This window comes from Camelus ferus, chromosome 11, assembly GCF_009834535.1.
Source record: "Camelus ferus isolate YT-003-E chromosome 11, BCGSAC_Cfer_1.0, whole genome shotgun sequence".
Classification (NCBI taxonomy): Eukaryota; Metazoa; Chordata; class Mammalia; order Artiodactyla; family Camelidae; genus Camelus; species Camelus ferus.
In genome coordinates, this window is record NC_045706.1 from 65232509 (window position 1) to 65245653 (window position 13145).

A 13145-nucleotide genomic window follows, 5' to 3' on the forward strand; every position below is an offset into this window, starting at 1 on the left:
GAGTCTCCTGGGAAAGCCTCAGGCAACGCCAGGTACAGAGAGTGGGCCAGGGATGCCAGGCAGGTAAGCACAGATGGATAGAGGTGCCTTTGCTGGATTCCCGGGTCAGCACAGAGGAGGAATGTCTGCCTCCAGCTTTGGAGTCAGATTCACCACAGTGGAGGTGTGACGAGGGTGCTGTGGGTGGAGTGAGGGGATGCAGGGGAGTGTTTGGGAGCTGGTGACTGCAGGAGAGGTTGGATTTGTGGTCTCCAGCCATTCTCAGGAGCACGGTGCATGGTGACTAGCAGGGTGAGAACCCTTGTGTTCAAGTTTCAGGCTTGTGGGTGCTAACTCCCACAGGCACATGGATCCCATGACAGAAAGCGGTGGTTTGAGAGAACAGGGGCCTGGTGCTTCCCCTAGCCTTTGGACAGAGGTTTCCAGGCAGGGCTGGACTGAATGGCTTCTACCTGTAAGTGAGCCTGAAGAGGGGCCCTAGAATGTCCCTTTTCAGCCTCCTGGGGCACTGGACACATGGTAGGGGGAGGTGTGCAAAAGCCTGTGATGTCATGACTTCCTGCAGGTGGGCATCCAAAGAGATTGCTCCTGTGCCCCTGCTGGGTGACTGGCACCTAGGTGTAAGGTAACACCTGCAGATGTCTTTTACAGAGCAGAGATCCGCAAATTACTATCCTCCAAGGCTAGGCTGGGGAGTCTACTCCCTGTTGCCCTACATTTTTTTCTTAGGTTTTTTTTCTTTTTTGTGGGGGGAGGTAATTAGCTTTATTTATTTCTACTTTTTGAGGGAGGTATTGGGGATTGAACACAGGACCTCATGCATGCAAGGCACACACTACCACTGAGGTATATACCCTCCCCCCTCCAAGTTTTATGTTTCTTCTTTCACAACACTTTAAACTTACCTTGATTATTATCTATTTAATAAATCCTTTTAGAATCACTTCTGGAACAAGACAGGATCCATGTTAATTAAACAATAAAGAGTAATCTGTGCTTTCAGTAAAGACCGTTGTATTAATTTTCTCTCTGTATGAGAGGGATGCTGAATAAACTAGTCAACAGTCACTTTTCATTTTATTTTTTATTCCACCCATTCATGTTAAGAATAAAATTGCATACTGTTTTAACTTTGTCTTGAGAAAAATGGCCATTTTTCTAATCCTACACGTGGGAATGTAAAATAACATAAACTTTCTCGAGAACAATTGACAAATACGGATCAAAGATATTTTAAAGATATAGTGTATATATATATGTATGTATGTATGTGTATATTTATCTTGCTGTATTACTTCCAAGAATTTCATACTCCACAATACTAATGAAATTTTTTCTCCTGTAAAATCCCAAAAGGTAAGTTAGCAATTATAAAACTTCTCCTACATATCTGTAGTATTAAAGCAAATATAAAGAGTTCAAATGTTTCTTTAAAAACAAGAAATTCAATGCCTCAGCTACAGAGCTCTCGTTCCCACACCACTTTTTCATGTTCTGTGATTTCATTCCTTTAGTTTCTGACAGCTCCTTTCATAGCCTATTAAGCTTCTTTTCCAATTTCTGAATTTTCCCTGTAAGTAGTTCACACTGCTTTTTTGAGTTCTATTCATTTTCTATATGAAAGAATTGCATACTGAATTTTCAATAAGCTACCGTAATCTTCATTAGGAGGAAATAAAAAATAGAAATAAAGATATGAGTAACTTTTGTGTATAAAGGATTGTGCACTTTCACATTCACTCATCCATAGATTGAACAATTGTATATACTGAGCGTCTATAATGTGGAAGACATTCTACTAAGCTCTGAAGATAAAACAGACAAGACCCCTGGCTCCCCTTTAGTGTACAGTCTAGTAGAAGAGAATCACAAATAAAATAGTTATAAATTCAGATGGCTACTATAAGAAAAGAGAGCTCTATGATCACATAACAGGGCTTGGTCTGGACTGGGCCCAGGGAAGACTCCCCAGGGAAGAGATGGTCACACTGAGAATGAAGGATGAGCAGGAAGCCACTAAGCCCAGGAGGAAGCAGCCCACCTAGAGCGGTGACCGAGGCCTCCTGCAGGCGGCTTCCAGGCAAGACAGAGGAACAGGCACTGACGGGCCTGCCTCCTTGAAACAAGCAAAACCAAAACAGATAAAATACATGAAAAAACAATCTTTAAGACAAAGGACTTCAGGCAATGAAGGACAGTTATCCCTAAAAACACATGAAGTGAGTCTACCGAACGCCCCAGTGCACGGGCTTGGGAGAATATCCAGGCCGTGACACAGGGACAGGGAACGAAGGTAGGAGGGTCCACCAGACTCCCTCAGTCGACGTGATGAAGTAGGGAGTCTGGCGAAACCAATGCAGATAGAGATCAGAGGAGAGAGGGCTAGAGAGGAGGGAGCGGAACACAGAAAGGACCTTGGAGATCTGCAGTGGGGCCCCCTTGAGGATTCAACTGAGTGAAAAACTGCATAAAGGGTGAGAAAACACTGGAGATGGGGGGGTGGGTAGGTACATTTAAAAACAGGAAACAGTGCATACAGCTCACACAGTTCGAGGAAAAGAATCCATTCCTATAATTAGGGGTGGCCCTGAATATAACATGACTGAATCAACTGTTGGTATAAGAAACCGACATATTTTGTATTGCTTACCATACTGTTCTTTCTCCTGAAATGTCCCTGCAGATCTACATGAACATATAATAACACTTCAAAGGAAGCAGGGATATGTTTTAAAAGTTAAAGAGATGAAAACAGAAAAAATAAAAGAACAAAAACAAAAACACTATTCATTTTAATCAAATGTTTTTCTCTAAATCACTGTAAAATTTAACACATCCATTTATACCAAAAACACAACTATGGAAACAGGATGACAAACAATACTTCTGAAATTTGAGAACACATAGTTTAAGAACCAAAATGGAAACCATACAAATACAAACCACAGGTTTTTGAGCTATACAGACGGGTTTAATCAATCGAGGGGAAAGAATTAACAAACGGATACAATGCAGTATATAACATTTAACCCAGCCACACGTCATCAAGTGTAGGTTTATATGACACTACAAATATCAAATAAATGCTACATAAAAATAAAATATAAAAACTCTTCATCAAAAGTCATTTTGTCCTGAACAGTTGATTCCTCTGAAGGACCTTCAAGAGATTCAGTATCATATTCTTCTTTTTCAGTTTCTGGCTCAGTTGAAACTTCCTGTGAAACAAAACAAAACAAACCCCACCTTGAGAAACCATCATACTTATACACTTGACCATTCAGTGTATCAGTCAGTAAGACAGAAAATATTTACTGAATCTATCACATCATAGGCATTATCCTGGCAAAAGCCGGGAATACACACGAAAGACAGATTCTGCTCTGTGTTGTACCAGAGGCAGGGACACGTGAAAACCAACCAGAACAGAAAAGGGTCATCCAACAGCTCTACAACTGAACTCAACGGACAGTTAGCACACATAGGAGAGAAGATTCTGTGGCAGGTATTGGCCCGGGGAATGCTGGGAAGACCGGACTGTGTCTTCAAAGACAGGCAGAGTGCAGAGGGGGCAGGGAAAGGGATTCAAAGAAAGGCAGCTAGAGTAAAAGGATGAGGTGGGAAACAGCATAAGAAGTCACATGGAAAACTGGAACACACTGAATGGGAAAGGAATGGAAAGACCCCATTTGCAAGATTCAGTAAGCGACAACAGTCGATTAATCGAAAATGAGGAGTGCAAAAAATACAAGAAAAACAGTAGAAACTTTAAACTACACCGAACGTACACAGGGAACTATCTATATTCAATAACTTGTACTAATCTATAACAGAAAAATATTTGAAGCAAAAAATTTAGATACAGACACTGCTTTCTCTAGGCGAGAGTGGAAAATTCACACAACTGTACTGTGCATTCACAAAACCCAAAGCACAGAATGACATTATTAGTTGTAGATTAGAAAATGCTAGTCAAGAATTGGGATGGGAAAATGCAAACATCAGAACGCAAAGTCAGGGCATCCAACCGCTTATGTTTTAACGCTCTTTGATGCTTAGATATTAGACAAGAAGAAAACTAACACAAGGATGGTACCTTCTCATCGGGAGGCTGTGCGTCTTCAGCTTCTCCAGAGTAGCAGGGTGATGTTAGCCGGGAATACACACGAAAGACAGATTCTGCTCTGCGTTGTACCAGAGGCAGGGACATGTGAAAACCAATCAGCACAGAAAAGGGTCATCCAACAGCTCTACAACTGAAGTCAATGGATAGTCAGGGCACAAAGGAGAGAAGAGTCTGGGGCAGGTCTTGGCTCGGGGAATGCTGGGAAGACCGGACTGTGTCTTAAAAGACACAAACAAACGGATACAATGCAGTATACAACATTTAACCCGGCCACATGTCACCAAGCGTAGGTTTATATAACACTACAAATATCAAGTAAATGCTACATAAAAATAAGATAAATATAAAAACTCCTTCATCAAAAGTCATTTTGGCCTGAACAGTTGATTCCTCTGTAGGACCTTCAAGAGATTCAGTAACATCTTCTTCTTTTTCAGTTTCTGGCTCAGTTGAAACTTCCTGTGAAACAAAACAAAACAAACCCCACCTTGAGAAACCATCATACTTACGCACTTGACCATTCAGTGTATCAGTCAGTGAGACAGAAAATATTTACTGAATCTATCACATCATAGGCATTATCCTGGCAAAAGCCGCGAATACACACGAAAGACAGATTCTGCTCTGTGTTGTACCAGAGGCAGGGACACGTGAAAACCAATCAGCACAGAAAAGGGTCATCCAACAGCTCTACCACTGAAGTCAATGGATAGTCAGGGCACAAAGGAGAGAAGAGTCTGGGGCAGGTCTTGGCTCGGGGAATGCTGGGAAGACCGGACTGTGTCTTAAAAGACAGGCTCAGTGCAGAGGGGGCAGGGAAAGGGATTCGAGGAAGGGCAGCTTTAGCAAGTGGACGAGGTTGGAAACAGCAGAAAACTCACATGGAAAACTAGAACACACTGAGTGGGAGTGGAATGGAAAGACCCCATTTGCAGGACTCCATAAGAGACATCATTTGATGGATCCAAAATTGAAGAGTGCAATAAAGACCAAAACAAAACAGAAGAATCTTCAAACTACAACAAGCTTTCATAGAGAACTATCTGTATTCAATAACTTGTACTAATATATAACAGAAAAGTACTCCTAGCAAAGAACTTAGATATAGACACTGATTCCAGTAGGTGAGCATGGAAAATTAACACAAGTGTACTATGCACTGGCGTGACCGAAAGCACAAACGGACTTGACTAATTGTAGACTGGAAAACATAAGTCAAGAATTGAGATGGGAAAACGCAAACATCAGAACCCAAAGTCAGGGCATCCATCCGCTTATGTTTTAACGACCCTCAATGGTTAGATATTAAAAGAAGAAGAAAAATAACAAAAGGAGACAGTACCTCCTCATCGGGAGACTGTGCGTCTTCGGCTTCTCCCGAGTAGCAGGGTGATGTTTCACCTAGAGAACGTAGTCACACATACGTTGATGACAACATTGACCACTGTCCATTGTACACACACATATAAGTCTATCTCAATTCAAGAATCTTTCCATAAAATAACGGGGCACAAAAGAATTTCTGAGGGCTGAAGCATTTTCTTAAAGAAAAACCTGGTCGTGGCTGGGCCATGTAGGAAGACAGCTGGCAAAAGGAAAACAAACAGTAATGGATGTGGTATCTGGATCTACACTCTTCAGATACTGTGTGCTGGATTTTCATTTCTTCCTTTTAGCGGAGGTACTGGGGATTGAACCCAGGAACTCCTGCATCCGAAGCATGCCATCCAACTACCAATCAGCTATACCCAAGCCTGGCCCGATCGTAGCTTTTAAGCACAGGGATAAGAAAAGTCAAACTCAATAAATGTTCACTAGCTTACCGGACATGTCAGGTTTGTCTGTTCCATCCACAGACGTCAATTCCTTCTCATCTGTTGGCTCCTTTGGACCACCTTCATCGCCTGCATCCGTTTCAGTACCAGGTTCATCTTTTTCAATTTCTGCCTCGGTCACCCCTTCCTATAAAAACAAAACAAAAGAATATTAAAAACCCACCTTCAGAAGCCATCATACTCATGACTTGGCCATTCAGGCTCTCAGTCAGTGAGACAGAAAATATTTACTGTGTCTATCAAATCACAGGCATTATCCTGGCAAAAGCTGGGAATACACACGGAAGACAGATTCTGCTCTGCGTTGTACCAGAGGCAGGGACATGTGAAAACCAATCAGCACAGAAAAGGGTCATCCAACAGCTCTACAACTGAAGTCAATGGATAGTCAGGGCACAAAGGAGAGAAGAGTCTGGGGCAGGTCTTGGCTCGGGGAATGCTGGGAAGACCGGACTGTGTCTTAAAAGACACAAACAAACGGATACAATGCAGTATACAACATTTAACCCGGCCACATGTCACCAAGCGTAGGTTTATATAACACTACAAATATCAAGTAAATGCTACATAAAAATAAGATAAATATAAAAACTCCTTCATCAAAAGTCATTTTGGCCTGAACAGTTGATTCCTCTGTAGGACCTTCAAGAGATTCAGTAACATCTTCTTCTTTTTCAGTTTCTGGCTCAGTTGAAACTTCCTGTGAAACAAAACAAAACAAACCCCACCTTGAGAAACCATCATACTTCGCACTTGACCATTCAGTGTATCAGTCAGTGAGACAGAAAATATTTACTGAATCTATCACATCATAGGCATTATCCTGGCAAAAGCCGGGAATACACACGAAAGACAGATTCTGCTCTGTGTTGTACCAGAGGCAGGGACACGTGAAAACCAATCAGCACAGAAAAGGGTCATCCAACAGCTCTACCACTGAAGTCAATGGATAGTCAGGGCACAAAGGAGAGAAGAGTCTGGGGCAGGTCTTGGCTCGGGGAATGCTGGGAAGACCGGACTGTGTCTTAAAAGACAGGCTCAGTGCAGAGGGGGCAGGGAAAGGGATTCGAGGAAGGGCAGCTTTAGCAAGTGGACGAGGTTGGAAACAGCAGAAAACTCACATGGAAAACTAGAACACACTGAGTGGGAGTGGAATGGAAAGACCCCATTTGCAGGACTCCATAAGAGACATCATTTGATGGATCCAAAATTGAAGAGTGCAATAAAGACCAAAACAAAACAGAAGAATCTTCAAACTACAACAAGCTTTCATAGAGAACTATCTGTATTCAATAACTTGTACTAATATATAACAGAAAAGTACTCCTAGCAAAGAACTTAGATATAGACACTGATTCCAGTAGGTGAGCATGGAAAATTAACACAAGTGTACTATGCACTGGCGTGACCGAAAGCACAAACGGACTTGACTAATTGTAGACTGGAAAACATAAGTCAAGAATTGAGATGGGAAAACGCAAACATCAGAACCCAAAGTCAGGGCATCCATCCGCTTATGTTTTAACGACCCTCAATGGTTAGATATTAAAAGAAGAAGAAAAATAACAAAAGGAGACAGTACCTCCTCATCGGGAGACTGTGCGTCTTCGGCTTCTCCCGAGTAGCAGGGTGATGTTTCACCTAGAGAACGTAGTCACATATACGTTGATGACAACATTGACCACTGTCCATTGTACACACACATATAAGTCTATCTCAGTTCAAGAATCTTTCCGTAAAATAACGGGGCACAAAAGAATTTCTGAGGGCTGAAGCATTTTCTTGAAGGAAAACCTGGTCGTGGTTGGGCTATGTAGGAAGACAGTGGGCAAAAGGAAAACAAACAGTACTGCATATGGTATCTGGATCTACAGTCTTCAGATATTTTAGATTAGCATTTCATTTCTTTGTTTGAATGGAGGTCCGGCGATGCAACTACTGCATCCGAAGCATGCCATCCATCTACAAATCAGGTACACCCTTCCCTGACCCCACAGTAACTTTTAAGCACAGGGATAAGAAAAGTCAAACTCCATCAATGTTCACTAGCTTACTGGACATGTCAGCTTTGTTTGTTCCACCCACAGACGTCAATTCCTTCTCATCTGTTGGCTCCTCTCAACCACCTTCATCGTCTGCATCCATTTCAGTACCAGGTTCATCTTTCTCAATTTCTGCCTTGGTCACCCCTTCCTATAAAAACAAAACAAAAGAATATTAAAAACCCACCTTCAGAAGCCATCATACTCATGATTTGGCCATTCAGGCTCTCAGTCAGTGAGACAGAAAATATTTACTGTATCTACCACATCATAGGCATTATCCTGGGAAAAGCTGGCAATGCAAACGAAAGACAGATTCTGCTCTTGTACCAGAGGCAGGGACACGTGAAAACCAATCAGCGCACAAAAGGACCATTCAAAAGCTGTACAACTCAAGTCAACGGACACTCAGGGCACAAAGGAGAGAAGAGTGTGGTGCATGTGTTGGCTCAGGGAATGCTGGGAAGACCGGGCTGTGTTTTCAAAGAGAGGCCAAGTGCAGAGGGGAAGGGAACGGGATTTGAAGAAGGGCAGCTTGAGTAAATGGACATGATTGGAAACAGTGTAAAACTCATATGGGAAACTAGAACACACTTAGTGGGAATGGGATGCAAAGACCCCATTTGCAAGACTCCATAAGAGACATCACTTGATGGATCCAAAATTGAGGAGTGTAATAAAGGCCAAAACAGAAGAATCTTCAAAATACACCAAGTTTGCACAGGGAACTATTTATATTTAAAACTTTGCACTAATGTGTAACGGCAAAGTATTCCAAGCAAAGAATTTAGGTATAAACACGACTTTCAGTAGATGAGCGTGGAAAATTAACACAAGTGTACCATGCACTCGCATGACCGAAAGCACAGAATGCCAGTATTAACTGTAGATTAGAAAATATGTGAATTGTGATGGGAAAATGTAAATGTCAGAATGCAAAGTCAAAGCATCCATCCGCTTATGTTTTAACAACCCTAGATGGTTACATATTAAAAGAAGAAGAAAAGTAACAAAAGGAGACAGTACCTCCGTATCAGGAGAAGGTGCATCTTCCTCCTCTGTTGAGTAGAAAGCTGATGTTTCACCTAGAGAATGTAGTCACACATTTATTAATGACAACATTGACCACTGTCTATTATACACACACATGTAGGTCTATCTCCATTCAACAAGATTTCCATAAAACAATGTTGCACAAAAGAATTTCAGAGGGTTGAAGCATTTCCTTGTAGAAAAACCTGGTTGTGGTTGGGATATGTATGAAGACAGCTGGCAAAAGGACAGCAAACAGTAATGGATGTGGTAAATGGATCTACAGTCTTCAGATATTTTACACTAGCCTTTCTTTTTCTTTCTTTTCTTTTTCTATGGAGGTATTCGGGATTCAACCCAGGAAATCCTGCATCCGAAGCATCCCATCCATCTACCAATCAGCTATTCCCTTCCCTCGCCCTATAGTAGCTTTTAAGCACAGAGAGAAGAAAAATCAAACTCCATAGATGTTCACTAATTTACTGGCCATGTCAGTGTTGTCTTTTCCATCCACAAAGGTCAACTTCTTTTCATCTGGTGGCTCCTCTGGAGCATCTTCATGGTGTCAGTACCATTTTCTTGTTTCTCTATTTCTGGCTTGGTCACCCCTTCCTATGCTTTAGGTCATGACCAGAGAGCCCTAATATTCAAATCTAATCTTCTTGCTCTTGTGCTCAAAATTCCCCATGGAATCCCTGCAGCACATATTGCTGACTTCCAACCTGACAGCCACTCTTTTTCTTCCTTCTTGCTGCACAATTGCAACTTGACTTTGATATTATTTTATCCCAATATCCCCAGCTCTGAAAAGAGAATTCACTATTCTAAGATAATCAGTGGAACTACCTTTCCTTTACCAGAGGCTTATTTAGGAATGAGTATGTGATATAACCCTGCCAGTAAAATGTTCAGGGAAATCTATTATAAGCATCTCACTGTTCTTCCTATTTGTAGGAAAACAGGTAGACAAAAGGAGCCCTTCCGGCCTTTGGATATTGTCATGTGAGAATATGATGCTGGGACCTGCTGCTAACCAGCAGACCAGGGAAGGAGACATCAACCACCACCAGCCTCACAGCTGAAGGAGGGACAACATCTGGGATGCTGATGGCATCAATGAACCATCTAAACAATCCTGCTTCCTCTTGTTTTAGCCACTGCCCCTCAGGCCTATTATTCTTTACAGCAAGCAGCATTCCGATATATTTCCCCAGGGTGTACAGGAGACGTACTCTTCTCTATAGAACTAAAAGGGCTTTCCGGAGCATTCCTGAGCTGCGTATTCACCTTGTTCCCAACCAGGCCCATGGCATCCTTTTTGGACCAACAACATGAAACTCATGAATCCTCTTGAATTCCCTGGCACATCTTTGCCTCTGCACTGCTGTTCCTTTGGCCAAATGTCATCTTGAAAGATGTTCCTACTACCAAATATTGTCCTTCTGTCTGCTTCCCAGCAAACTTCTACTCGCTCTGCATGCTTCCCTTAAATCCTACCCACTTTTTCAAAAGGCATTTCCTCACCATGAACTTTATTTAAGTATTAGGCACATATGAAATACCAAAGAAAGATACAGACAGAAACTTAGGAAGCCCTAGGGGCCCTGGGACACAGGGAGCAGAGTCACCGAGAGGGAATCACAAACATGACGATAAGTGACACGCTCCTGGGGGACGGGGCTGCGTGTTAAATGTTTGCATTTTGTTACGTCAGGTTCGTGCTTAGTACCTACAAGACACTTGACAGCCATTTACATGGGAAAAAATGATTTAAACAGTGATAAATAATTATCAGATAAATGAAAATGCTTTCTTTCAAAATTCTATTTAAAAAAATACAGAAAACAGCCAGGGACAACTTTATTGTATTATGATTACCTTAAAGACAAAAGTTACCAATTCCATCTTTGTGTCTCCTATAACATGTAACGCCAACCGCCAGAAGCACTTTGCTTGCTAGAGGCCTGCTATGTTCCAGGGGCCCTCACACACTGCAGACTGTGCAAACGCCAGGGCTCTCACCCAGGCAGCACAGCAGTGTTCATGTTCATGTGAAGCATTTTTGTGCTTTTACTGGAATTTCTTAAGTCCTGAGTTGAGCTATTTGAATATTTATGATGAAAATCCTTTAACTGATGGCAACAGAGCAGCTTGTTCTAACAAAATTAGTTTCATGACAAGTATCCAAAAAGAAGAGGAAGAGGGAGGAGGAGAAAGAGAAGAAGAAAATATCTGGTTCTCATTAGGTCAACATATCCCATTCTGTTTGCACTTATGAGGCATGAAGTTGGTAAGAGGGAGACCTGGTTGGTATAAGGATGGGAAAAGTGACCAGTGCTTCTCCATAAGGCACTGCTTTCCGGACTTCTGTACTGTCGCTGGGGACTTTTCAAAAACTCTCTCTTACTGGTGTGCTGCACTGGCTCAGCTTGGCAGTGCTCACTGTTTGCCGTTTGTTTAGAGTACCAGGAAGGGATTGCTGACTTCCCAGTTTTAAAGATAGTAACTTTTTAAGTGAGATGAGTCACTATGCAATAACTAATATTCATTTCCTAAGTGTAACCCATTTGTTGTAAACATTATAGATCCAATTCTGTAAGAAGTCCAATGTGTTATGATGTGGTTGATGGAGGACATGTACAACAAACTTAAAAATCTGTTTTTCTTCTTTACACAAAGAAAGAATATGGGATTTCAGGGGTTGTGTTTAAATAAGTGAAATTCTTTCCAGACAACACTGTTTCAGGGTTTAAATTACCTACAATTAACTTCCTAAATAATTTTGAATACTAGAACATTAAGGGAGAAGTTAACTTTAAAACTCAAGATATACATGAAATTTCCACACTGGTTTTTTCACTGCTCTGTCATGATCAATACTTCCTCACTCTTACTTTCTTCATCTATGGCAGGACCACAGAGAGTAACTTACAATCAGGAGTCTTATCTGGATTGGTATCTTGAAAAGGCGTTTCACATCTCTTTTCGTCTTTGTGTTCAGAAATCCATTGGTGATTGCTATGTAAAAAAAAGGAATTGATAAATATTACTCTTGAATGCCAATATGAAAATAATTACCAAATATATTAAATTCTTACATTATTTCAGACAATAGCAGAGCTAATATCAAAACTTCAGTGGTCCTATATACCTCAAATTTGTAAGTTCTATAAGCTTTTCTTTTAGCATGCAATTGAAGGAGAAAAAAAGTAAGGTGAAGTAGTCATGAATTGAGGGCCGGATAGCTCACTGAGTGAACTAGATTTAGCCTGACATATGGAAAGGATCTTGAACTCAGAAGTCTGAGTTCTGAAACCAACAGCTATTTGTTCCTGGAAAAGTTGTTTCTAATCAGCTCAAAGTCTTCCTCTATAAAACTGGGAGCTTACTGCCTTAATTTCCAACAGTATTCAGAGGATTTCATGACATAATATAACCCCAAAATGCTCCGAGAAACAGTGAAGGAATGGAATAAATCCTTCTTGAACTTTAATGCCAGAACTATTTTAGCATCCCGGATAAAACCAATGTGTGCTTTTTTCATAGGTGGAACATTCAAAGGTTGCAGTTTTAAGAAAAATGTTCCAAGTTATGGTGATGAGCAGCCCTTTTTTCAGGGTTTATAATTCAGGGCACCTCAGCTATTACATACTTTGTAGCTAAATTTATAAATATAGGACATCACACAAGCAATGCATGAGAACTAAACAAGCTGTCGCTCTGCAGTCTAAGTGTGGGTCACCAGGAAGGCTGAGAAATGTGGGTCAGCAAGGGCATCCCGGGAGAGGTCAAACAGGACCAACCGCAGAGACACTTTCTGTTTTCTTCTTTTAAAATGATTTTATTAAAGGTCTTTAGAGAGCAACATGCAGAGCGCAGACCCAGCTGCCAACGAGACCCTGTTAAGACCAGTTTTCATACTGACGCTGCAGCAACAGAATTGAGGGAAACAACAGAATGGTTAGAAAGCCCTCCTCCCCACCCCAACCCCAGTGACTTGTGGAAGACAGTTGTCACTTTGATCTCGGGGAATCCCTTCGCTTCTCGGAAGATTCCAGAGGAAGAGTACAGAAGAAAGTCCTCAAGGCAAAAGACAGGATTTTCTGCTCA

The 13145-nt window shown here is 41.5% G+C and overlaps 1 protein-coding gene across 12 annotated transcripts in view; it reads right to left on the reverse strand.

Moving 5' to 3' along the window:
- Positions 1-324: 324 nt before the first annotated feature.
- The window catches only part of LOC106730256 (cyclin-dependent kinase inhibitor 1C-like), a 45265-nt gene continuing 32444 nt past the window's right edge, over positions 325-13145 (reverse strand). For 5 of the 12 annotated variants that reach the window (XR_004324075.1, XR_004324076.1, XR_004324078.1 and 2 more), the window contains 8 exons: positions 11968-12053; positions 9030-9088; positions 8016-8154; positions 7544-7602; positions 5950-6661; positions 5469-5527; positions 4097-4585; positions 325-3218 (listed from right to left, as the gene is read on the reverse strand). Coding sequence is in view for 2 of the 12 variants with exons in the window: in XM_032491800.1 (XP_032347691.1) it covers positions 4388-4585; positions 5469-5527; positions 5950-6088; positions 9030-9088; positions 11968-12053 (541 nt within the window). In the remaining 10 variants the exon portion in view is untranslated. The other 7 variants (XR_004324079.1, XR_004324077.1, XR_004324073.1 and 4 more) reach the window with 7 other exon arrangements.